Here is a 23,202-nt window from a genome sequence, read left to right as displayed (position 1 = left end):
ACTCAGCATGCCAGCTCGCAGTGCCCCACTCACCATGCCAGCTCGCAGTGCCCCACTCACCATGCCAGCTCGCAGTGCACCACTCACCATGCCAGCTCGCAGTGCCCCACTCACCGTCAGCTCAGTGCCCCACTCAGCATGCCAGCTCAGTGCCCCACTCAGCATGCCAGCTCGCAGTGCCCCACTCACCATGTCAGCTCAGTGCCCCACTCAGCATGCCAGCTCGCAGTGCCCCACTCAGCATGCCAGCTCGCAGTGCCCCACTCAGCATGCCAGCTCAGTGCCCCACTCACCATGCCAGCTCGCAGTGCCCCACTCACCATGCCAGCTCAGTGCCCCACTCACCATGCCAGCTGTGCCCCACTCAGCATGCCAGCTCAGTGCCCCACTCAGCATGCCAGCTCAGTGCCCCACTCAGCATGCCAGCTCGCAGTGCCCCACTCAGCACGCCAGCTCGCAGTGCCCCACTCACCATGCCAGCTCGCAGCGCCCCAGGAGTGCCCCACTCACCATGCCAGCTTGCAGCGCCCCAGGAGACAGTGCCCCACTCACCATGCCAGCTCGCAGCGCCCCAGGACAGTGCCCCACTCACCATGCCAGCTCACAGTGCCCCACTCACCATGCCAGCTCGCAGCGCCCCAGGAGACAGTGCCCCACTCACCATGCCAGCTCTCAGCGCCCCAGGAGACAGTGCCCCACTCACCATGCCAGCTCAGTGCCCCACTCACCATGCCAGCTCGCAGCGCCCCAGGAGAGTGCCCCACTCACCATGCCAGCTCTCAGCGCCCCAGGAGACAGTGCCCCACTCACCATGCCAGCTTGCAGCGCCCCAGGAGACAGTGCCCCACTCACCATGCCAGCTCGCAGCGCCCCAGGACAGTGCCCCACTCACCATGCCAGCTCACAGTGCCCCACTCACCATGCCAGCTCGCAGCGCCCCAGGAGACAGTGCCCCACTCACCATGCCAGCTCGCAGCGCCCCAGGAGACAGTGCCCCACTCATCATGCCAGCTCAGTGCCCCACTCACCATGCCAGCTCGCAGCGCCCCAGGAGAGTGCCCCACTCACCATGCCAGCTCGCAGCGCCCCAGGAGACAGTGCCCCACTCACCATGCCAGCTGTGCCCCACTCACCATGCCAGCTCGCAGCGCCCCAGGAGACAGTGCCCCACTCACCATGCCAGCTCAGTGCCCCACTCACCATGCCAGCTCAGTGCCCCACTCACCATGCCAGCTCGCAGCACCCCACTCACCATGCCAGCTCGCAGCGCCCCAGGAGACAGTGCCCCACTCACCATGCCAGCTAGCAGTGCCCCACTCACCATGCCAACTCAGTGCCCCACTCACCATGCCAGCTCGCAGCGCCCCAGCAGACAGCGCCTTGTTTACATCTTTCGGATTAATGGAGAGTTTCAAGCTGTGGTGGCTGGCTTTGGTCTTTCCGAGTTCAGAGACAGTGCACCGTACGATCATACCAGCACTGTACAGGTCCGAGAGAGCAGTCAGATCCTGGGTTTGGGTTTGAATAAAACGGAACAGGTCAATGAGCAGAAAGCAGCAGACACAGAAACCAAAACCTCAGCAGCATTTACAAAACTCAAGCAGAAATTCCCCCCCCCCCCCCCATTACCTCTACTGACCTGCCTGAGACCCGTTCTCTCTGAGACAGCTGGGGAATATACAGACCCTACCACTGCCTATATCCAGCACTGCTGTTTCCAAGGCTGCAGCTTAAATCGCATTTAGCCATTTGGCTGTGTCACAGTAACTGTCACTGGGTACTCACCAGCTTATAGGTTCTTTACTCAGAGAGTAGTAAGGGTGTGGCATGCCCTGCCTGCAACAGTAGTGGACTCGCCAACACTAAGGGCATTCAAATGGTCATTGGATAGACATATGGACGATAAGGGAATAGTGTAGATGGGCTTTAGAGTGGTTTCACAGGTCAGTGCAACATCGAGGGCCGAAGGGCCTGTACTGCGCTGTAATGTTCTATATTCTATAATCATCACTTGTGTTTTACACATCCTTTAACTTGTGTTTTACACATCCTTTATTAATCTTCCCTCACAACCAAAAAGTTTTCTGCACTGTAAATTCTGAATTTACAATGCAGGAGGCGGCCATTCGGCCCATCGAGTCTGCACCGGCTCTTAGAAAGAGCACCCTACGCAAGCCCACACCTCCACCCTACCCAATTACCCAGTAACCCCACCCAACACTAAGGGCAATTTTGGACACTAAGGGCAATTTAGCATGGCCAATCCACCTAACCTGCACATCTTTGGACTGTGGGAGGAAACCGGAGCACCCGGAGGAAACCCACGCACACACGGGGAGAACGTGCAGACTCCGCACAGACAGTGACCCAAGCCGGATTCGAACCTGGGACCCTGGAGCTGTGAAGCAATTGTGCTACCCACTGTGCTACCGTGATTAAAAGTAGAATTTGCTGCACTGACTGTGGGCAGAGGCTCAGGATAACCTCTCTCACAAAGGGGTAGGTAGCATCTTCTCGATATCTACCCCATTTTCATACCTTTTCATAATTAAAAAACTCTCCAACAATTCACCACGCAGCTTTCTTGACAGTCGAGGAAAGATGCCCAGTTTGTTCAGTCTTTCCTGACAATCTTGCTGAGCTGGTCACCTTCCAGTCCAGTCTTAAAGCTAATTACAGAGGATGGTTTGAAAATCTCATTAGTTGCTGCTCTCATTAGTCGCTGATTTGTTTAGTGTTGATGTCAGGCGGATTGTCCCGGCTTCACCTCAGCGTGCACACTGATGAGATGTTCACATGGTGGAGAATGCAGTGAGAGGAGAACACACTGATTAACAAACACCTTTCCAGGCAGTTAACAGAGTTGACCACCACAGTGCCAACAATGGCGGCAGTGGTTAACACTGCAGCCTCACAGCTCCAGGGTCCCAGGTTCAATTCTAGCCTGTCTGTATGGAGTTTCTCCCCGTGTCTGCGTGGGTTTCCTCGGGTGCTGTAGTCACCTCCCACAGTCCAAAGATGAGCAGGTTAGTGGATTGGCCGTGATCAATTGCCCTTAGTGTCCAGCTGTGGGGCTGGTTTAGCACAGTGGGCGAAGCAGCTGGCTTGTGCAGAACAAGGCCAGCAGCGCGGGTTCAATTCCCGTACCAGCCTCCCCGAACAGGCGCCGGAATGTGGCGACGAGGGGCTTTTCACAGTAACTTCATTGAAGCCTTCTAGTGACAATAAGCGATTATTATATTATTATAAAAGGTTAGGTGGGGTTATGGGGCTACAAGGAACATGACGAGTGAGTTTGCCTAGGTAGGGTATGCTTCCGGAGGGATTCTATCAATCGTCTAATGAAACGGGAATTTGCCACAATCCATCACAGCTGTATTTTTTAACTGGACCAGAACAGATACCTCATTGCACCCTGTCCTCAAATAATAATAATACTAATAATAATTGTTTATCGTCACAAGTAGGCTTCAATGAAGTTACTTCAATGAAGCCCCTTCAATCCAATTAAACACATGGCTAGTTTGAAGTACCCCTGATCCTGATATCCAAGGCCCTGTATTCAGGGAGGGTGGGGGGGGGGGGGAGGAGCATGGGGTGGCACAGTAGCACAGTGGTTAGCACAGTTGCTTCACAGCGCCGATCCCAGGTTCGATACCCAGCTTGGGTCACTGTCTGTGCAGAGTCTGCACCTTCTCCCCGTGTCTGCGTGGGTTTCCTCCGGGTGCTCCGGTTTCCTCCCACAAGTCCTGAAAGACGTGCTGTTAGGTGAATTGGACATTCTGAATTCTCCCGCAGTGTACCTGAACAGGCGCCGGAATGTGGCGACTAGGGGCTTTTCACAGTAACTTCATTGCAGTGTTAATGTAAGCCTACTTGTGACAATAATAAAGATTATTATGAACCATAGAAATGATACAGCACAGGAGGCCATTGGGTCCAACCGGTCCATGCCAGTCCGAGGTCACCCAGGTGCCCTTTCTAATCCCACCTTCCTGCCCCCAGTCCGTAGCCCTGCAGCTCTCAGCAATTCAGGTGCAGGTCCAGATACTGTTAAAGAGTTTAGGGCCTCTGCCTGTGGGTGAAAGGTTTATTCATGTCCTCTCTAATTCTTCCACCATTCACCTTAAATCCATGTCCCCTGGAAATTGTCCACTCAGCTCGGGGGGAAAATGGCCTTTCCTGTCTACCCTGTCTAGGACCTTCATTATTTTGTACATTTCAATTGGGTTATCCCTTAGGCTGATTGTTTTAAGGAACACCACCCCAGCCTATCCAATCTCTCCTGGTAGCTGCACTTTTCAGGCCCTGGCAACATTCTTGTAAATCTCCTCTGCATTCTCTCCAGAGCAATTCTGTCCTTCCTGTAATTGGTGACCAGAACTGTACACAAAACTCCAGCTATGGCCTAACCCGTGTTTTATACAGTTCCAGCGTTACATCCCTGCTTTTCTATTCAATTCCTCACCCAGGAAAGCATTCCATATTCTCGCTAACATCTGCCACCTTCAAGGACACGTGCCCACGTTCTCCAAGCTTTCTCACCTCCTGACTCCTCTCAATATATTCCTGTTTATTCAGCATTCCCTTCTGTTGTTTGCCCTCCCCAAATGCAGCACCTCACATTTTTCCGGCTTGAATTCCATCTGCCATTTCTCTGCCCACTCAACAAAACTATTGCTATAATTCTGGAGGTGACAGCGATCCTCTTCACTATCAACTTAGACGGTCAGTTTTTGTGTCATCTGAAAATTTCCCAATCATGTTACTCACAATTAAATCTACCGCATTAAAATATATACAACAAACAGCAAGGGCCCCAACACTGAGCCCTGTGGAACACCACTGGAAATTGCTCATAATGGATTCAGACTCACCTCTGCCAGCTCCTCATTGATCTGTTCCCTCAGGGATTTTGTATATGCATCACAGATGTTGGTGAGACTCACATAGCCAGTGAGCCCGTGGGGTAACCCAACAACCAGTTCATAATCGGTCACTTCCTTCACGCAGCCGAGCAGCAGGGTCCCAACTTTCAGTTTCTGATTGAGAAGGCAGGAGCGAGGCAATGGATAAAACACAGAACAGACACAGCAGCTCTTGAGTGTTTACAGTTAGAAGAGACAAACTCAAATTTAAATCAACTTGAGGTTGCCCAGAATCGCTGTGAGCCCGACACCAAGTGAGGGTCGGGGCACAATAGAACCATCATGAATGGAACAACCTCACAGAAAAGGTTTACCTGGAGCTGTGCTCTCGTCAGAACAGGACTGGAGCATCCCGGCTCTGGGTCACTGTCCGTGTGGGGTATGCACATTCTCCCTATGTCTGCGTGGGTTTTGCCCCCACAACTCAAAGATGTGCAGGCTAGGTGGCTTAGCCAAGCTAAATTGCCCCTTAATTGGAAAAAATGAATTGGGTACTCTAAAATTTACTTTAAAAAAAACAGGACTGGAGCACAAAATCGCACCAGGCACAGGCTGAGTAAATGCAAGCTCAGCATGCTCATTATCACTTACTACAATGGGTTCCAAGTAGTGTAACCATTAGTTCTTAAACTCTGGCATTCCCGGTTTCTTCCTCCTCCATCACTCAAGATTCTTTTGAAAACTTTCATGGCCAAAGGTCACCTGACCAACTATCTCCCTATCTCCAAGTGATTCAGCGCCAGATACTGTTTGAAAACAATCCTGTGAAGCTCTTTCCCACATTTTCCTACATTAACGGTTCTACAGAAATACAAGTCTCAGTTAGGAACGGGATAAAACTCTGCTGGTCTTGGGATGGCGGTCAAGGTTCAGGATGAGATAAAGGTGAGCTGGACCCTCTGCCTGGTCAGTACCAGACCGCTGTCACAGATTCAAACCTCCAACCGGCCATGTATAGGGCATCTGGGGCTTTTGGGGGTGCTGCACGTTCTCCCTGTCTCTGTGTGGGTTTCCTCCGGGCGCTCCGGTTTCCTCCCACAAGTCCCGAAAGATGTGCTGTTAGGTGAATTGGACATTCTGAATTCTCCCTCTGTGTACCCGAACAGGCGCCGGAATGTGGCGACTCGGGGATTTTCACAGTAACTTCATTGCAATGTTAATGCAAACATACTTATGACAATAAAGATTATTATATCACTCTCCAACGACCCAGTCTCGTGTATTTAGAATGGTCATCCTCGTACCTTGAAAGAGAGAATTTCAGCACCAATCGATTCCTTTGTCTGCAAAACTGCGTTTTTCTCTTTTCCCTTCTTCTTTGCCTTGTCAGGATTCAATTCCTTCTTTCTTTTTCGTTTCTTACTTTCAACTTCACAACGCAGCTGGAGACAGGACAGGTACAGCACGGGGTTAGATACAGAGTAAAGCTCCCTCTGCACTGTCCCCATCAAACACTCCCAGGACAGGTACAGCACGGGGTTAGGTACAGAGTAAAGCTCCCTCTACACTGTCCCCATCAAACACTCCCAGGACAGGCACAGCATGGGGTTAGATACAGAGTAAAGCTCCCTCTACACTGTCCCCATCAAATACTCCCTGGACAGGTACAGCACGGGGTTAGATACAGAGTAAAGCTCCCTCTACACTGTCCCCATCACACACTCCCAGGACAGGTACAGCACGGGGTTAGATACAGAGTAAAGCTCCCTCAACACTGTCCCCATCAAACACTCCCAGGACAGGTACAGCACAGGGTTAGATACAGAGAAAAGCTCCCTCTACACTGCCCCCATCAAACACTCCCAGGACAGGTACAGCACAGGGTTAGATACAGAGTAAAGCTCCCTCTGCACTGCTCCCATCAAACACTCCCAGGACAGGTACAGCAAGGGGTTAGATACAGCGTAAAGCTCCCTCTACACCGTCCCCATCAAACACTCACAGGACAGGGACAGCACGGGGTTAGGTACAGGTACAGCATGGGGTTAAATACAGAGTAAAGCACCCTCTACACTGTCCCCATCAACTCTCCCAGGACAGGTACAGCACGGGGTTAGATACAGAGTAAAGCTCACTCTACACTGCCCCCATCAAACACTCCCAGGACAGGTACATTACGGGGTTAGATACAGCGTAAAGCTCCCACTACACTGTCCCCATCAAACACTCCCAGGATAGGTACAGCGCGGGGTTAGATAGAGAGTGATGCACCCTCTATACAGTCGCCGTCAAACACTCCCAGGACAGGTACAGCATGGGGTTAGATACAGGTACAGCATGGGGTTAGATACAGGTACAGCATGTGGTTAGATATAGAGTAAAGCTCCCTCTACACTGTCCCCATCAAACACTCCCAGGACAGGTACAGCACGGGGTTAGATACAGAGTAAAGCTCCCACTACACTGCCACCAATCAAACACACCCAGGACAGGTACAGCACAGGGTTAGATACAGAGTAAAGCTCTCACTGCACTGCTCCCATCAAACACTCCCAGGACAGGTACAGCAAGGGGTTAGATACAGCGTAAAGCTCCCTCTACACCGTCCCCATCAAACACTCACAGGACAGGGACAGCACGGGGTTAGATACAGCGTAAAGCTCCCTCTGCACCGTCTCCATCAAACACTCACAGGACAAGTACAGCATGGGGTTAGATACAGGTACAGCATGGGGTCAGATACAGAGTAAAGCTCCCTCTACACTGTCCCCATCAAAACTCCCAGGACAGGGACAGCACGGGGTTAGATACAGCGTAAAGCTCCCTGTACACCGTCCCCATCAAACACTCACAGGACAGGGACAGCACGGGGTTAGATACAGAGTAAAGCTCCCTCTACACTCTCCCCATCAAACACTCACAGGACAGGTACAGCACGGAGTTAGATACAGTGTAAAACTCCCTCTACACTGTCCCCATCAAACACTCCCAGGACAGGTACAGCACGGAGTTAGATACAGCGTAAATCTCCCTCTACACCGTCCCGATCAAACACTCCCAGGTCAAGTACAGCACAGGGTTAGATACAGAGTAAAGATCCCTCCACCCTGTCCCCATCAAACACTCCCAGGATAGGTACAGCGCGGGGTTAGATAGAGAGTGATGCACCCTCTATACAGTCGCCATCAAACACTCCTAGGACAAGTACAGCACGGAGTTAGATAGAGAGTGATGCTCCCTCTACACTGTCCCCGTCAAACACTCCCAGGACAGGTACAGCATGGGGTTAGATACAGGTACAGCATGGGGTTAGATACAGGTACAGCATGGGGTTAGATACAGAGTAAAGCTCCCTCTACACTGCCACCAATCAAACACACCCAGGACAGGTACAGCACAGGGTTAGATACAGAGTAAAGCTCTCACTGCACTGCTCCCATCAAACACTCCCAGGACAGGTACAGCAAGGGGTTAGATACAGCGTAAAGCTCCCTCTACACCGTCCCCATCAAACACTCCCAGGATAGGTACAGCGCGGGGTTAGATAGAGAGTAAAGCTCACTCTACACTGCCCCCATCAAATACTCCCAGGACAGGTACATTACGGGGTTAGATACAGCGTAAAGCTCCCTCTACACTGTCCCCATCAAACACTCCCAGGATAGGTACAGCGCGGGGTTAGATAGAGAGTGATGCACCCTCTATACAGTCGCCGTCAAACACTCCCAGGACAGGTACAGCATGGGGTTAGATACAGGTACAGCATGGGGTTAGATACAGGTACAGCATGGGGTTAGATACAGAGTAAAGCTCCCTCTACACTGTCCCCATCAAACACTCCCAGGACAGGTACAGCACGGGGTTAGATAAAGAGTAAAGCTCCCACTACACTGCCACCAATCAAACACACCCAGGACAGGTACAGCACAGGGTTAGATACAGAGTAAAGATCCCTCCACCCTGTCCCCATCAAACACTCCCAGGATAGGTACAACGCGGGGTTAGATAGAGAGTGATGCTCCCTCTACACTGTCCCCGTCAAACACTCCCAGGACAGGTACAGCATGGGGTTAGATACAGGTACAGCATGGGGTTAGATACAGGTACAGCATGGGGTTAGATACAGAGTAAAGCTCCCTCTACACTGTCCCCATCAAACACTCCCAGGACAGGTACAGCACGGGGTTAGATACAGTGTAAAACTCCCTCTACACTGTCCCCATCAAACACTCCCAGGACAGGTACAGCACAGAGTTAGATACAGCGTAAAGCTCCCTCTACACCGTCCCGATCAAACACTCCCAGGTCAAGTACAGCACAGGGTTAGATACAGAGTAAAGATCCCTCCACCCTGTCCCCATCAAACACTCCCAGGACAGGTACAGCACGGGGTTAGATACAGAGTAAAGCTCCCTCTACACTGTCCCCATCAAACACTCCCAGGACAGGTACAGCACGGGGTTAGATACAGAGTAAAGCTCCCTCTCCACTGTCCCCATCAAACACTCCCAGGGCAGGTACAGCACGGGGTTAGATACAGTGTAAAGCTCCCTCTACACTCTCCCCATCAAACACTCCCAGGACAGGTACAGCTCGGGGTTAGATAGAGTAAAGCTCCCTCTACACCGTCCCCATCAAACAGTCACAGGACAGGGACAGCACGGGGTTAGATACAGCGTAAAGCTCCCTCTACACCGTCCCGATCAAACACTCCCAGGTCAAGTACAGCACAGGGTTAGATACAGAGTAAAGATCCCTCCACCCTGTCCCCATCAAACACTCCCAGGACAGGTACAGCACGGGGTTAGATACAGAGTAAAGCTCCCTCTACACTGTCCCCATCAAACACTCCCAGGACAGGTACAGCACGGGGTTAGATACAGAGTAAAGCTCCCTCTACACTGTCCCCTTCAAACACTCCCAGGGCAGGTACAGCACGGGGTTAGATACAGTGTAAAGCTCCCTCTACACTCTCCCCATCAAACACTCCCAGGACAGGTACAGCTCGGGGTTAGATACAGAGTAAAGCTCCCTCTACACTGTCCCCATCACACACTCCCAGGACAGGTACAGCACGGGGTTAGATACAGAGTAAAGCTCCCTCTACACTGTCCCCATCAAACACTCCCAGGACAGGTACAGCACGGGGTTAGATACAGAGTAAAGCTCCCTCTACACTGTCCCCATCAAACGCTCCCAGGACAGGTACAGCACGGGGTTAGATACAGAGTAAAGATCCCTCAACACTCGGCACATAATTTTGTTCTCTGCGAGACCAAAGTATTTTAGTTGCTGGTGTTTTGAGTTGTACGCTGGGTAGACCTAAAAATTATTCAGGGTGTAAGGCATTATCAATTCAATGAGCAGGGGGGAGTGATGGGAAATTGCTCAAATTAGAAAATAGATAAATGTTTTTAACCAAGCCCGATGGGAACTCAAACAACCAACGCCAGACTTGACCAGGTGGTAAACGGAACATCCGGAGGCTAGCAGCTACCCAACATCCCCTTCCAATTCCTTCCCCCTCGAATAAAAGGCCATAGGTTGTTTGAGCAGAAGGTGGTCATTTTGCCCATTGAGGCAGCTCTGCCATCAAGATCATGACTGATCTGAAATTATAATTCTCAACTGCTTTAATCCTCACTGATTAAAAATCGATCTACCCCACCTTGAACATACTTAATGACCCAACCTCTACAGCTTTCAGAGGTAAAGAATTCCATAGATTCACTACCCTTAGAGAGAAGAACTTCCTGTCTTAAATGGGTGACCCCTTACTCTGAGATTGTGCCCTCTGGTCCTGGACTCTCCCACCAGAGAAAACATCCTCTCAGCATCTATCCTGTCAAGCCCCCCGAGAATCCTGTATGTCTCAATGAGGTTGCCTCTCATTCTTCTAAACTCCAGTGAGCACAGACCCAACCTACTCAACCTCTCCACATAAGGAAATCCCTCCATACCCGGGGCCAATCCAGTGAACCTTCTCTGGAGTGCCTCCAATGCCAGTATATCTCTCCTTTGATAAGGGGATCAAAACTGTTCACAGTATTCCAGCTGTGGGCTAAGTAGTGCCTTGTAAAGTTTCCCTATTTTTATATTCAATTTCCTTTGAAATAAAGCCATGATGTGGAGATGCCGGCGTTGGACTGGGGTGAGCACAGTATGAAGTTTTACAACACCAGGTTGAAGTCCAACAGGTTTGTTTCGATGTCACTAGCTTTCGGAGCGCTGCTCCTTCCTCAGGTGAATGAAGAGGTATGTTCCAGAAACACATATACAGACAAATTCAAAGATGCCAAACAATGCTAGGAATGCGACCATTAGCAGGTGATTAAATCTTTACAGATCCAGAGATGGGGTAAAGCTCCCTCTACACCGGCTCCCTCCGGAAGGCCGCTGCCTTAGACTCGACATGTATGCTCAAGCCGCCAGGAGTCGCGTCAATGCCAGATTCATCAGTCGCATTCACAAGACAGCCCCGAACATCACCCAAGCACAACGCAATGCCATCCGCGCTCTCAAGACCAACCGCAGCATCGTCATCAAACCAGCAGACAAAGGGGGGTCCACTGTCGTACTGAACAGAACAGACTACTGCAAAGAAGTATACCGACAGCTGAACAACCAAGAACACTACAGTTACCCGCAGATCCGACCAAGGAACACATCCGCCAACTTAACAGACTGATCAAGACCTTGGATCCAGATCTTCAGAGCACCCTACGTGCTCTCATCCCACGTACTCCCCGCATTGGCGATCTCTACTGCCTCCCGAAAATACATAAGGCCAACACACCAGGCCGCCCTATCGTTTCAGGCAATGGGACCCTGTGTGAGAACCTCTCTGGCTACATCGAGGGCATCTTGAAACCCATCGTACAAGGTGCGCCCAGCTTCTGTCACGACACGACGGACTTCCTACAGAAACTCAGCACCCATGGACCAGTTGAACCAGGAACATTCCTCGTCACAATGGACGTCTCGGCACTCTGCACCAGCATCCCCCATGACGACGGCATTGCTGCAACAGCCTCAGTACTCAACACCGACAACTGCCAATCTCCAGACGCAATTCTGCAACTCATCCGCTTCATTCTGGATCACAACGTCTTCACCTTCGACAACAAGTTCTTCATCCAGACGCACGGAACTGCCATGGGGGCCAAATTCGCACCCCAATACGCCAACATCTTCATGCACAAGTTTGAACAGGACCTACTCACCGCACAGGACCTTCAACCGACGTTATACACCAGATACATCGATGACATTTTTTTCCTTTGGACCCACGGCAAAGAATCACTTAAACGACTACACGATGACATTAATAAGTTCCATCCAACCATCAGACTCACCATGGACTACTCTCCAAAATCAGTTGCATTCTTGGACACACTCGTCTCCATTAAGGACAGTCACCTCAGCACTTCGATTTACCGCAAACCCACGGATAACCTCATGATGCTCCACTTCTCCAGCTTCCACCCTAAACACATTAAAGAAGCCATCCCCTATGGACAAGTGCTCCGTATACACAGGATCTGCTCAGACGAGGAGGAGCGTAACAGACATCTACAGACGTTGAAAGGTGCCCTCGTACGAACGGGATACGGCACTCGACTCATCGATCGACAGTTCCAACGCGCCACAGCGAAAAACCGGACAGACCTCCTCAGAAGACAAACATGGGACACAACCGACAGAATACCCTTCGTCGTCCAGTACTTCCCCGGAGCGGAGAAACTACGTCATCTTCTTCACAGCCTTCAACACGTCATTGATGACGATGAACATCTTGCCAAGGATGTCCCGAAGCGTGGTACATTGGCGAGACCATGCAGACGCTGCGACAACGAATGAACGGACATCGCGCAACAATCACCAGGCAGGAATGTTCCCTTCCAGTCGGGGAACATTTCAGCAGTCAAGGGCATTCAGCCTCTGATCTCCGGGTAAGCGTTCTCCAAGGTGGCCTTCAGGACCCGCGACAACGCAGAATCGCCGAGCAGAAACTTATAGCCAAGTTCCGTACACATGAGTGCGGCCTCAACCGGGACCTGGGATTCATGTCGCATTACATTCATCCCCCACCATCTGGCCTGCGAAATCCTACCAACTGTCCTGGCTTGATACAATTCACACCTCTTTAACCTGGGGTTACCCCATCTCTGGATCTGTAAAGATTTAATCACCTGCTAATGCTCGCATTCCTAGCATTGTTTGGCATCTTTGAATTTGTCTATATATGTGTTTCTGGAACAGACCTCTTCATTCACCTGAGGAAGGAGCAGCGCTCCGAAAGCTAGTGACATCGAAACAAACCTGTTGGACTTTAACCTGGTGTTGTAAGACTTCGTACTTTGAAATAAAGGCTGACATTCGATCTTCCTTCCCAATTGCCCCCTGAACTTGCATTCTAACTTTGTGATTTATGCACGAGAACCTCCAAATGTGTCTGTGCTACAACTTTCTGCATTTAAGTAACATTCAGCTCCTTTATTCTCCCAGTCTATATCCCTCTGTTGACTCTTGGTGTCATCCTCGCCACTTTCCTTCCCACCTATTTTTGTGTCACCAGTACTGGCAATAGTACATTCACATCCCTCATCTAAGCCATTAACATACTTTGTGAATAATTGTGGCCCCAGCTCAGATCCCGGTGGCACCGCACTAATTACAGGCTGTCGTCATGAAAATGCTCCTCTTATCCCAACTCTCTGTCTTCTCTCAGTCAGCCAATCCGCTATTCATACTGCCCCCAACACCATGGGCTCTTATCTTATTAAGTAGCCTTTTGTGTGGTACTTTATTTTGGACTCCCCTTCACCAATCTGCTCGTTATCACTTCAAAAAATTCGAATAAATATGTCAGGCATGATTTTCCCTTCATGACACCAAGCTGACTCATATATTATGCATTTCTAAATGCTTTTAGGGGCTGCAGCCTCCCCGAACAGGCGCCGGAATGTGGCGACTGGGGTTTTTTTGACAGTAACGTCATTTGAAGCCTACTTGTGACAATAAGCGATTATTATTACATTATTTTACATCCTTTATGATGGACATTTCTAAATCTCTGCTGTCACAGCCACTGATTTGCAGCCACATCTCTGTGGGTTGGATACTGACTCCAAACAGGTTGTCTTCTTCCAGGCTCCTTCTCTCCTTCCCCGCTCCAGACTTTCTTTGCAGCCCCCCCCGGGGGAAATCCTCCTCAGCAGCGGCCATCTCGAGACCTGGAGAGCAACAAAGAGCCGGATGATTGTCTCTGTACAAGGAGCAGCTCAGCAGCCCATCCCGGGGAGAGGGAGAGACACTGACCGGGTGGGGTTCTGAGAGGGTGGGGGGCACTGACCGGGTGATGATGATTTTGGGGAGGGGGGTGGGAGACGTGTCTCTGGTGTGTGCAGGAGGGGGTTGGCAGGCTGGGGGGGGGGGGTGGCAGGCTGGGGGGGGGGGTGGCAGGCAGGCTGGGGGGGGGGGTGGCAGGCTGGGGGGGGAGGGGGGGGGTGGCAGGCTGGGGGGGGTGGCAGGCTGGGGGGGGGTGGCAGGCTGGGGGGGGGAGGGGGGGGGTGGCAGGCTGGGGGGGGGTGGCAGGCTGGGGGGGGGTGGCAGGCTGGGGGGGGGTGGCAGGCTGGGGGGGGGAGGGGGGGGGTGGCAGGCTGGGGGGGGGGGTGGCAGGCTGGGGGGGGAGGGGGGGGGTGGCAGGCTGGGGGGGGAGGGGGGGGTGGCAGGCTGGGGGGGGGGGGGGAGAGGGGGGGGGGCACGGAGTCGGTGTCCGCGGTGAGGGGTCCGGGCAGGGTTGGGGGGGGGGGGGGGGGGGACACTGGGTCACTGACCGGGTGTCGGTTTGTCTGCAGCGCCACTCGGCCTCTCACGTGCGCATCGCCATGACACCCACTTCCGGAAGGACTCGAGGGCCGCCGGGGAATTACTTCCGATGTGTCTCTCAGCCAATCTGTGTCTCCGCAGTTTGGACCAATCGGCATCGGCCTTTCCCTGGTCACGCCACAGTCATCCAATCAGAGCTCAGAATAAAGGAATGACCAATCAGTGAACGGTCGCCATGCTGATTGACCAATGGGTACGGAGAGCTGCAGATGGCGGCTGTGATTGGTGGCCATGCTATCCAATGGTGGTGACACGGAAGCGGGGCCGCCAGGTCCGGCTCCACCTGAATGGCCCCAGGTTTATCCAATGGATGGTCAGCATGTGGACGTCACATCCTCCTGTCCATTGTCCCGCTAACCAATAGGAGGCGGAGGGGCGGGACATCCGGCGGCGGTGGAGCTCGGGGTCTGTGAAGGACACGGGAGCGGCCGAGTGAAGGTGAGCGGCGGCGGGGAGCGGCGGCGGGGAGCGGGGCCCAGGCCCACCGCGTTCTCCCGGGGTAGCGGGAGCGTGGATCAGAGCGGGGCCTGTGGGGGAGGGGCAGCGGCTCCAGCCTGCGGAAGCACAATGTCAACTGTCACGCTGCATTGCGGCCTCCCACCCGAGGGGGCGCTGCCGTGGGAGGACTGGAGGGGGATGGGGCGGTGTGAAATGAACATCACTTATTGTCACAAGTAGGCTTCAATGAAGTTACTGTGAAAAACCCCTAGTCGCCACATTCCGGCGCCTCTGGGCTGTGAAGGGGTGGGGAAGAGTTGGGGGGGTGGGGAAGAGTTGGGGGGGTGGGGAAGAGTTGGGGGGGTGGGGAAGAGTTGGGGGGGTGGGGAAGAGTTGGGGGGGTGGGGAAGAGTTGGGGGGGTGGGGAAGAGTTGGGGGGGTGGGGAAGAGTTGGGGGGGTGGGGAAGAGTTGGGGGGGTGGGGAAGAGTTGGGGGGGTGGGGAAGAGTTGGGGGGGTGGGGAAGAGTTGGGGTGGGGGGTGGGGAAGAGTTGGGGGTGGGGGGTGGGGAAGAGTTGGGGGTGGGGAAGAGTGGGGGGTGGGGAAGAGTTGGGGGTGGGGGGTGGGGAAGAGTTGGGGGTGGGGAAGAGTGGGGGGTGGGGAAGAGTTGGGGTGGGGGGTGGGGAAGAGTTGGGGGTGGGGAAGAGTTGGGGGTGGGGGGTGGGGAAGAGTTGGGGGTGGGGAAGAGTTGGGGGTGGGGGGTGGGGAAGAGTTGGGGGGTGGGGAAGAGTTGGGGGGTGGGGAAGAGTTGGGGGGTGGGGAAGAGTTGGGGGGTGGGGAAGAGTTGGGGGGTGGGGAAGAGTTGGGGGGTGGGGAAGAGTTGGGGGGTGGGGAAGAGTTGGGGGTGGGGAAGAGTTGGGGGTGGGGAAGAGTTGGGGGTGGGGGGTGGGGAAGAGTTGGGGGTGGGGAAGAGTTGGGGTGGGGGGTGGGGAAGAGTTGGGGTGGGGGGTGGGGAAGAGTTGGGGTGGGGGGTGGGGAAGAGTTGGGGGTGGGGGGTGGGGAAGAGTTGGGGGTGGGGGGTGGGGAAGAGTTGGGGGTGGGGAAGAGTTGGGGGTGGGGAAGAGTTGGGGGTGGGGAAGAGTTGGGGGTGGGGAAGAGTTGGGGGTGGGGAAGAGTTGGGGGTGGGGAAGAGTTGGGGGTGGGGAAGAGTTGGGGGTGGGGAAGAGTTGGGGTGGGGGGTGGGGAAGAGTTGGGGGTGGGGGGTGGGGAAGAGTTGGGGGTGGGGAAGAGTTGGGGTGGGGGGTGGGGAAGAGTTGGGGTGGGGGGTGGGGAAGAGTTGGGGTGGGGGGTGGGGAAGAGTTGGGGTGGGGGGTGGGGAAGAGTTGGGGGTGGGGGGTGGGGAAGAGTTGGGGGTGGGGGGTGGGGAAGAGTTGGGGGTGGGGGGTGGGGAAGAGTTGGGGGTGGGGGGTGGGGAAGAGTTGGGGGTGGGGGGTGGGGGGTGGGGAAGAGTTGGGGGGTGGGGGTGGGGAAGAGTTGGGGGTGGGGGGTGGGGAAGAGTTGGGGGTGGGGGGTGGGGAAGAGTTGGGGGTGGGGGGTGGGGAAGAGTTGGGGGTGGGGGGTGGGGAAGAGTTGGGGGTGGGGGGTGGGGAAGAGTTGGGGGGTGGGGAAGAGTTGGGGGGTGGGGAAGAGTTGGGGGGTGGGGAAGAGTTGGGGGGTGGGGAAGAGTTGGGGGGTGGGGAAGAGTTGGGGGGTGGGGAAGAGTTGGGGGGTGGGGAAGAGTTGGGGGGTGGGGAAGAGTTGGGGGGTGGGGAAGAGTTGGGGGGTGGGGAAGAGTTGGGGGGTGGGGGGTGGGGAAGAGTTGGGGGGTGGGGAAGAGTTGGGGGGGTGGGGAAGAGTTGGGGGTGGGGGGTGGGGAAGAGTTGGGGGGTGGGGGGTGGGGAAGAGTTGGGGGGTGGGGAAGAGTTGGGGGGTGGGGAAGAGTTGGGGGGTGGGGAAGAGTTGGGGGGTGGGGAAGAGTTGGGGGGTGGGGAAGAGTTGGGGGGTGGGGAAGAGTTGGGGGGTGGGGAAGAGTTGGGGGGTGGGGAAGAGTTGGGGGGTGGGGAAGAGTTGGGGGGTGGGGAAGAGTTGGGGGGTGGGGAAGAGTTGGGGGGTGGGGAAGAGTTGGGGGGGTGGGGAAGAGTTGGGGGGTGGGGAAGAGTTGGGGGGTGGGGAAGAGTTGGGGGGTGGGGAAGAGTTGGGGGGTGGGGAAGAGTTGGGGGGTGGGGAAGAGTTGGGGGGTGGGGAAGAGTTGGGGGGTGGGGAAGAGTTGGGGGGTGGGGAAGAGTTGGGGGGTGGGGAAGAGTTGGGGGGTGGGGAAGAGTTGGGGGGTGGGGAAGAGTTGGGGGGTGGGGAAGAGTTGGGGGGTGGGGAAGAGTTGGGGGGTGGGGAAGAGTTGGGGGGTGGGGAAGAGTTGGGGGGTGGGGAAGAGTTGGGGGGTGGGGAAGAGTTGGGGGGTGGGGAAGAGTCGGGGGGTGGGGGGGTGGGGAAGAGTCGGGGGGTGGGGGGGTGGGGAAGAGTCGGGGGGTGGGGAAGAGTCGGGGGGTGGGGGGGTGGGGAAGAGTCGGGGGGTGGGGGGGTGGGGAAGAGTCGGGGGGTGGGGGGGTGGGGAAGAGTCGTGGGGGGGTGGGGAAGAGTCGGGGGGAGGGGTGGGGAAGAGTCGGGGGGGTGGGGAAGAGTCGGGGGTGGGGAAGAGTCGGGTGTGGGGGGGTGGGGAAGAGTCGGGGGTGGGGAAGAGTCGGGGGTGGGGAAGAGTCGGGGGGTGGGGAAGAGTCGGGGGGTGGGGAAGAGTCGGGGGGTGGGGGGGTGGGGAAGAGTCGGGGGGTGGGGAAGAGTCGGGGGGTGGGGGGTGGGGAAGAGTCGGGGGTGGGGAAGAGTCGGGGGTGGGGAAGAGTCGGGGGGTGGGGGGGTGGGGAAGAGTCGGGGGGTGGGGGGGTGGGGAAGAGTCGGGGGGTGGGGGGGCGGGGAAGTGTTGGGGGTGGGGAAGTGTTGGGGGTGGGGGGAGTGTGGGGGGGGGGAAATGTTGGGGGTGGGGGGGGTGAAGAGGGGGGGTTGGGTGGGCGGTGAAGAGTGGGGGTTGGGGGGGCGGTGAAGGGTGGGGGGGGTGAAGAGTCGGGGGCGGTGAAGAGTCAGGGGGAGGGGGCGGTGAAGAGTCGGGGGAGGGGGCGGTGAAGAGTCGGGGGGAGGGGGGGTGAAGAGTAGGTGTGTGGGGGGGGTGAAGAGGGGGGGTTGGGTGGGCGGTGAAGGGTGGGGGGGAGGGGGCGGTGAAGAGTCGGGGGGAGGGGGCGGTGAAGAGTCGGGGGGAGGGGGCGGTGAAGAGTCGGGGGTGGGGGGGGTGAAGAGTCGGATGTGGGGTCGGTGAAGAGTCGGGGGAGGGGGGGTCGGTGAAGAGTCGGGGGTGGGGGGGTCGGTGAAGAGTCGGGGGTGGTGGGGGCGGTGAAGAGTCGGGGGGAGGGGGGGTGAAGAGTGGGGGTGGGGGGGGTGAAGAGGAGGTGTGTGGGTGGGGGGGGTGAAGAGGGGGGGTTGGGTGGGCGGTGAGGAGTGGGGGGGTGAAGAGTAGGTGTGGGGGGGTGAAGAGGGGGGTTGGGTGGGCGGTGAAGAGTCGGGGGAGGGGGGGTGAAGAGTAGGTGTGTGGGGGTGGGGGGGGTGAAGAGGGGGGGTTGGGTGGGCGGTGGGGTGTGGGGGGGTGAAGAGTAGGTGTGTGGGGGTGGGGGGGTGAAGAGGGGGGGTTGGGTGGGCGGTGAAGAGTCGGGGGGAGGGGGGGTGAAGAGTAGGTGTGTGGGGGTGGGGGGGTGAAGAGGGGGGGTTGGGTGGGCGGTGAAGAGTGGGGGTTGGGGGGGGCGGTGAAGGGTGGGGGGGGTGAAGAGTCGGGGGCGGTGAAGAGTCGGCGGGAGGGGGAGGGGCGGTGAAGAGTCGGGGGGAGGGGGCGGTGAAGAGTCGGGGTGGGGGGGGCGGTGAAGCGTCGGGGTGGGGGGGGGTGAAGAGTCGGATGTGGGGTCGGTGAAGAGTCGGGGGAGGGGGGGTCGGTGAAGAGTCGGGGGTGGGGGGGTCGGTGAAGAGTCGGGGGTGGTGGGGGCGGTGAAGAGTCGGGGGGAGGGGGGGTGAAGAGTGGGGGTGGGGGGGGTGAAGAGGGGGGGTTGGGTGGGCGGTGAGGAGTGGGGGGGTGAAGAGTAGGTGTGTGGGGGTGGGGGGGTGAAGAGGGGGGGTTGGGTGGGCGGTGAAGAGTCGGGGGGAGGGGGGGTGAAGAGTAGGTGTGTGGGGGTGGGGGGGGGTGAAGAGGGGGGGTTGGGTGGGCGGTGAAGAGTGGGGGGGGGCGGTGAAGGGTGGGGGGGTGAAGAGTCGGGGGGAGGGGGTGCGGTGAAGAGTCGGGGGAGGGGGCGGTGAAGAGTCGGGGGGAGGGGGCGGTGAAGAGTCGGGGGGAGGGGGCGGTGAAGAGTCGGGGGGAGGGGGCGGTGAAGAGTCGGGGGGAGGGGGCGGTGAAGAGTCGGGGGGAGGGGGCGGTGAAGAGTCGGGGTGGGGGGGGCGGTGAAGCGTCGGGGTGGGGGGGGTGAAGAGTCGGGGGTGAAGAGTCGGGGGTGGGGTCGGTGAAGAGTCGGGGGAGGGGGGGTCGGTGAAGAGTCGGGGAGGGGGGGTCGGTGAAGGGGAGGGGGGGTCGGTGAAGAGTCGGGGGTGGGGGGGTCGGTGAAGAGTCGGGGGTGGTGGGGGCGGTGAAGAGTCGGGGGAGGGGGGGTGAAGAGTAGGTGTGTGGGTGGGGGGGGTGAAGAGGGGGGGTTGGGTGGGCGGTGAGGAGTGGGGGGGTGAAGAGTAGGTGTGGGGGGGTGAAGAGGGGGGTTGGGTGGGCGGTGAAGAGTCGGGGGGAGGGGGGGTGAAGAGTAGGTGTGTGGGGGTGGGGGGGGTGAAGAGGGGGGGTTGGGTGGGCGGTGGGGTGTGGGGGGGTGAAGAGTAGGTGTGTGGGGGTGGGGGGGTGAAGAGGGGGGGTTGGGTGGGCGGTGAAGAGTCGGGGGGAGGGGGGGTGAAGAGTAGGTGTGTGGGGGTGGGGGGGGTGAAGAGGGGGGGTTGGGTGGGCGGTGAAGAGTGGGGGTTGGGGGGGGCGGTGAAGGGTGGGGGGGGGTGAAGAGTCGGGGGCGGTGAAGAGTCGGCGGGAGGGGGAGGGGCGGTGAAGAGTCGGGGGGAGGTGGCGGTGAAGAGTCGGGGTGGGGGGGGCGGTGAAGCGTCGGGGTGGGGGGGGGTGAAGAGTCGGATGTGGGGTCGGTGAAGAGTCGGGGGAGGGGGGGTCGGTGAAGAGTCGGGGGTGGGGGGGTCGGTGAAGAGTCGGGGGTGGTGGGGGCGGTGAAGAGTCGGGGGGAGGGGGGGGTGAAGAGTGGGGGTGGGGGGGGTGAAGAGGGGGGGTTGGGTGGGCGGTGAGGAGTGGGGGGGTGAAGAGTAGGTGTGTGGGGGTGGGGGGGTGAAGAGGGGGGGTTGGGTGGGCGGTGAAGAGTCGGGGGGAGGGGGGGTGAAGAGTAGGTGTGTGGGGGTGGGGGGGGGGTGAAGAGGGGGGGTTGGGTGGGCGGTGAAGAGTGGGGGGGGGGCGGTGAAGGGTGGGGGGGTGAAGAGTCGGGGGGAGGGGGTGCGGTGAAGAGTCGGGGGAGGGGGGCCGTGAAGAGTCGGGGGGAGGGGGCGGTGGGGTGGGGGAAGAGTCGGGGGTGGGGCGGTGAAGAGTCAGGGGTGGGGGGGCGGTGAAGAGTCGGGGTGGGGGGGCGGTGAAGCGTCGGGGTGGGGGGGGTGAAGAGTCGGGGGTGGGGTCGGTGAAGAGTCGGGGGAGGGGGGGTCGGTGAAGGGGAGGGGGGGTCGGTGAAGAGTCGGGGGAGGGGGGGGTCGGTGAAGAGTCGGGGGAGGGGGGGGTCGGTGAAGAGTCGGGGGAGCGGGGGTCGGTGAAGAGTCGGGGAGGGGGGGTCGGTGAAGGGGAGGGGGGGTCGGTGAAGAGTCGGGGGTGGGGGGGTCGGTGAAGAGTCGGGGGTGGGGGGGTCGGTGAAGAGTCGGGGGGGGTTGGGTGGGCGGTGAAGGGTGGGGGGGTTGGGTGGGCGGTGAAGGGTGGGGGGGTGAAGAGGGGGGGTTGGGTGGGCGGTGAAGAGGGGGGGTTGGGTGGGCGGTGAAGAGTGGGGGAGGGGGGGCGGTGAACGGTGGGGGGGTGAAGAGGGGGGGTGGTGGGCGGTGAAGAGTGGGGGGTGGGGGGGCGGTTAAGGGTGGGGGGGTGGGCGGTGAAGGGTGGGGGTGGGGCGGTGAAGGGTGGGGGTGGGGCGGTGAAATGTGGGGGGTGGCAATGAGTAGGAGGTGGGGGGTGAAGGGGTGGGGGTGGGGTGAAGGGGAGGGGCAGGGCTTGGTAAAGGGGGGTGTGGTGAAGGGGAGGGGGATGGTGAGGGGATTGATAAGTGAATGGTGGGTGTCTGAGGATCAGTTGAGGATTGTCATGGCTGCGGGGTCCACGCTCTGCTCCCCGGGTTGCCCCATAAATAGTCTGGTAATTTGCTTTGGCAGCTTTCCGATTCTAACCACATTCTGTCGACGTGAGAGTAAGATGTGGTACAGGTTTCCGAGTCCTCTCTGATTGCCAAGAGGCTGAGTTCTGCGTCTGTGTATCTTCAGACTATGAGACCGGTTTCAGGATGTGTTGTAAATTATTCTGTTTCCCTCTGCAGTTTGTGTGAGGAGCGAGAATGGCGGGTCACGATGCTGCCAGTCAGCACCAGTTCACTGGCTTCCAAAAGTACTTCAATTCCTACACCATCACGGGGAGGAGGAACGTAAGTACCACTAACAGAAAAATTGATGTAAAAGTGCCGAATTCTCTCATTAAAGTTCATTACTTATCAATCTGACGTAGATTTTTGTTAGCCAAGGATATTAAGCAAATTTAAGGCGAGGTGGGGTGGATGGAGGTTGGGTCAGATCAGCCGCAATTTCATTGACTAGCTTTGTGAGAAAACTTCGAGGAGCGATATTCCTTGCATTTCCTTAGCCGTTGACCACCTCGTTGGGGCATCCCAAAATGTTTCTCCGCCAAATAATATCATTGCCACTGTTGGCGAAATGCCTTCACTGCTCTTGGTTTAATTTATATTTCGTAGAGCGCCCAATTTGCAGGGAGCTCCTATAAACTGCAGTGAATGTATTAGACAAATTAAGTGATGGGGAAGAAGGTGAGAAGTGCGAAATTTCCACTTTTATGAAAAATAGAATTTATTTTAACGCTGAGAGGTGAGTAAATCTTTGGGTCTCCTCGCAAGTGAATCACAAACTTTAGATGGAGGCACAGTAAGAAATTAAGAAGGCAGATGTTGTCCTTTATTGCAAGGGTGTTGGTGTATAAGAATGGGGAAATCTTGCTGTAATAATATCAAACCATAGAATCCCTGCAATGCAGGAGGTAATTCAGCCCATTCAGTCTACACCAACCCTCTGAAAGAGCCTCTACCCAGCTCCAAGTTCCCACCATAACCATAAGGAGCAATTTAGCACAGCCAATCCACCTAACCTGCATATCTTTGGACTCTCGGAGGAAACCGACGCAGACACGGGGAGGAAGTGTAAACTCCACACGGTCACCCAAGGCTGGAATTGAACCCGGGTCCCTGGCGTTGTGAGGCAGCAGAGCTAACCATTGTGCTGCCCTAGGGTGTATATTGCGCATATGAGACCACAGGTGGAATACACTGTACAGTTTTGGTTTCCTTACCTCAAGATATAGTTGACTTGGTGGGAGTTAAATGCAGGTCTGATTTCTGGGGCAAGAGGGTTATCCTGTGAGGAGAAATTAAATACAACTGGCACCTCCCGTACTTCTGATGTGTAAAACTCTTGGAGGGTTTACCAGGATAGCTGCTGAGAAGGTTCTTCTGGCTGGAGATTCTAGAACTAGAGGCCAGAGTCCTCTGGGTGGGGATGAGAAATTCCTTCTTGTGAACCATTGGAATTTTCTGTTATAGAATAAATACT

General features: G+C 56.7%; 1 protein-coding gene across 2 annotated transcripts in view; it reads right to left on the bottom strand.

Annotated features, from left to right (window-relative positions):
• The window catches only part of pdcd11 (programmed cell death 11), an 87,804-nt gene extending 72,980 nt beyond the window's left edge, over positions 1–14,824 (bottom strand). For both annotated transcript variants that reach the window (XM_072479749.1, XM_072479750.1), the window contains exons 1-5: positions 14,708–14,824; positions 13,998–14,104; positions 6,173–6,310; positions 4,878–5,042; positions 1,347–1,508 (exon numbers count right to left, since the gene is read on the bottom strand). In XM_072479749.1, coding sequence (XP_072335850.1) covers positions 1,347–1,508; positions 4,878–5,042; positions 6,173–6,310; positions 13,998–14,096 — 564 coding nt within the window. In that variant the 5' untranslated portion in view covers positions 14,097–14,104; positions 14,708–14,824. The remainder of the gene's footprint in view (positions 1–1,346; positions 1,509–4,877; positions 5,043–6,172; positions 6,311–13,997; positions 14,105–14,707) is intronic.
• Positions 14,825–23,202: the final 8,378 nt, after the last annotated feature.

The sequence above is a fragment of the Scyliorhinus torazame genome, chromosome 16, assembly GCF_047496885.1.
Source record: "Scyliorhinus torazame isolate Kashiwa2021f chromosome 16, sScyTor2.1, whole genome shotgun sequence".
Taxonomy (NCBI): domain Eukaryota; kingdom Metazoa; phylum Chordata; class Chondrichthyes; order Carcharhiniformes; family Scyliorhinidae; genus Scyliorhinus; species Scyliorhinus torazame.
This window is presented reverse-complemented; position numbering and strand designations above follow the sequence as displayed.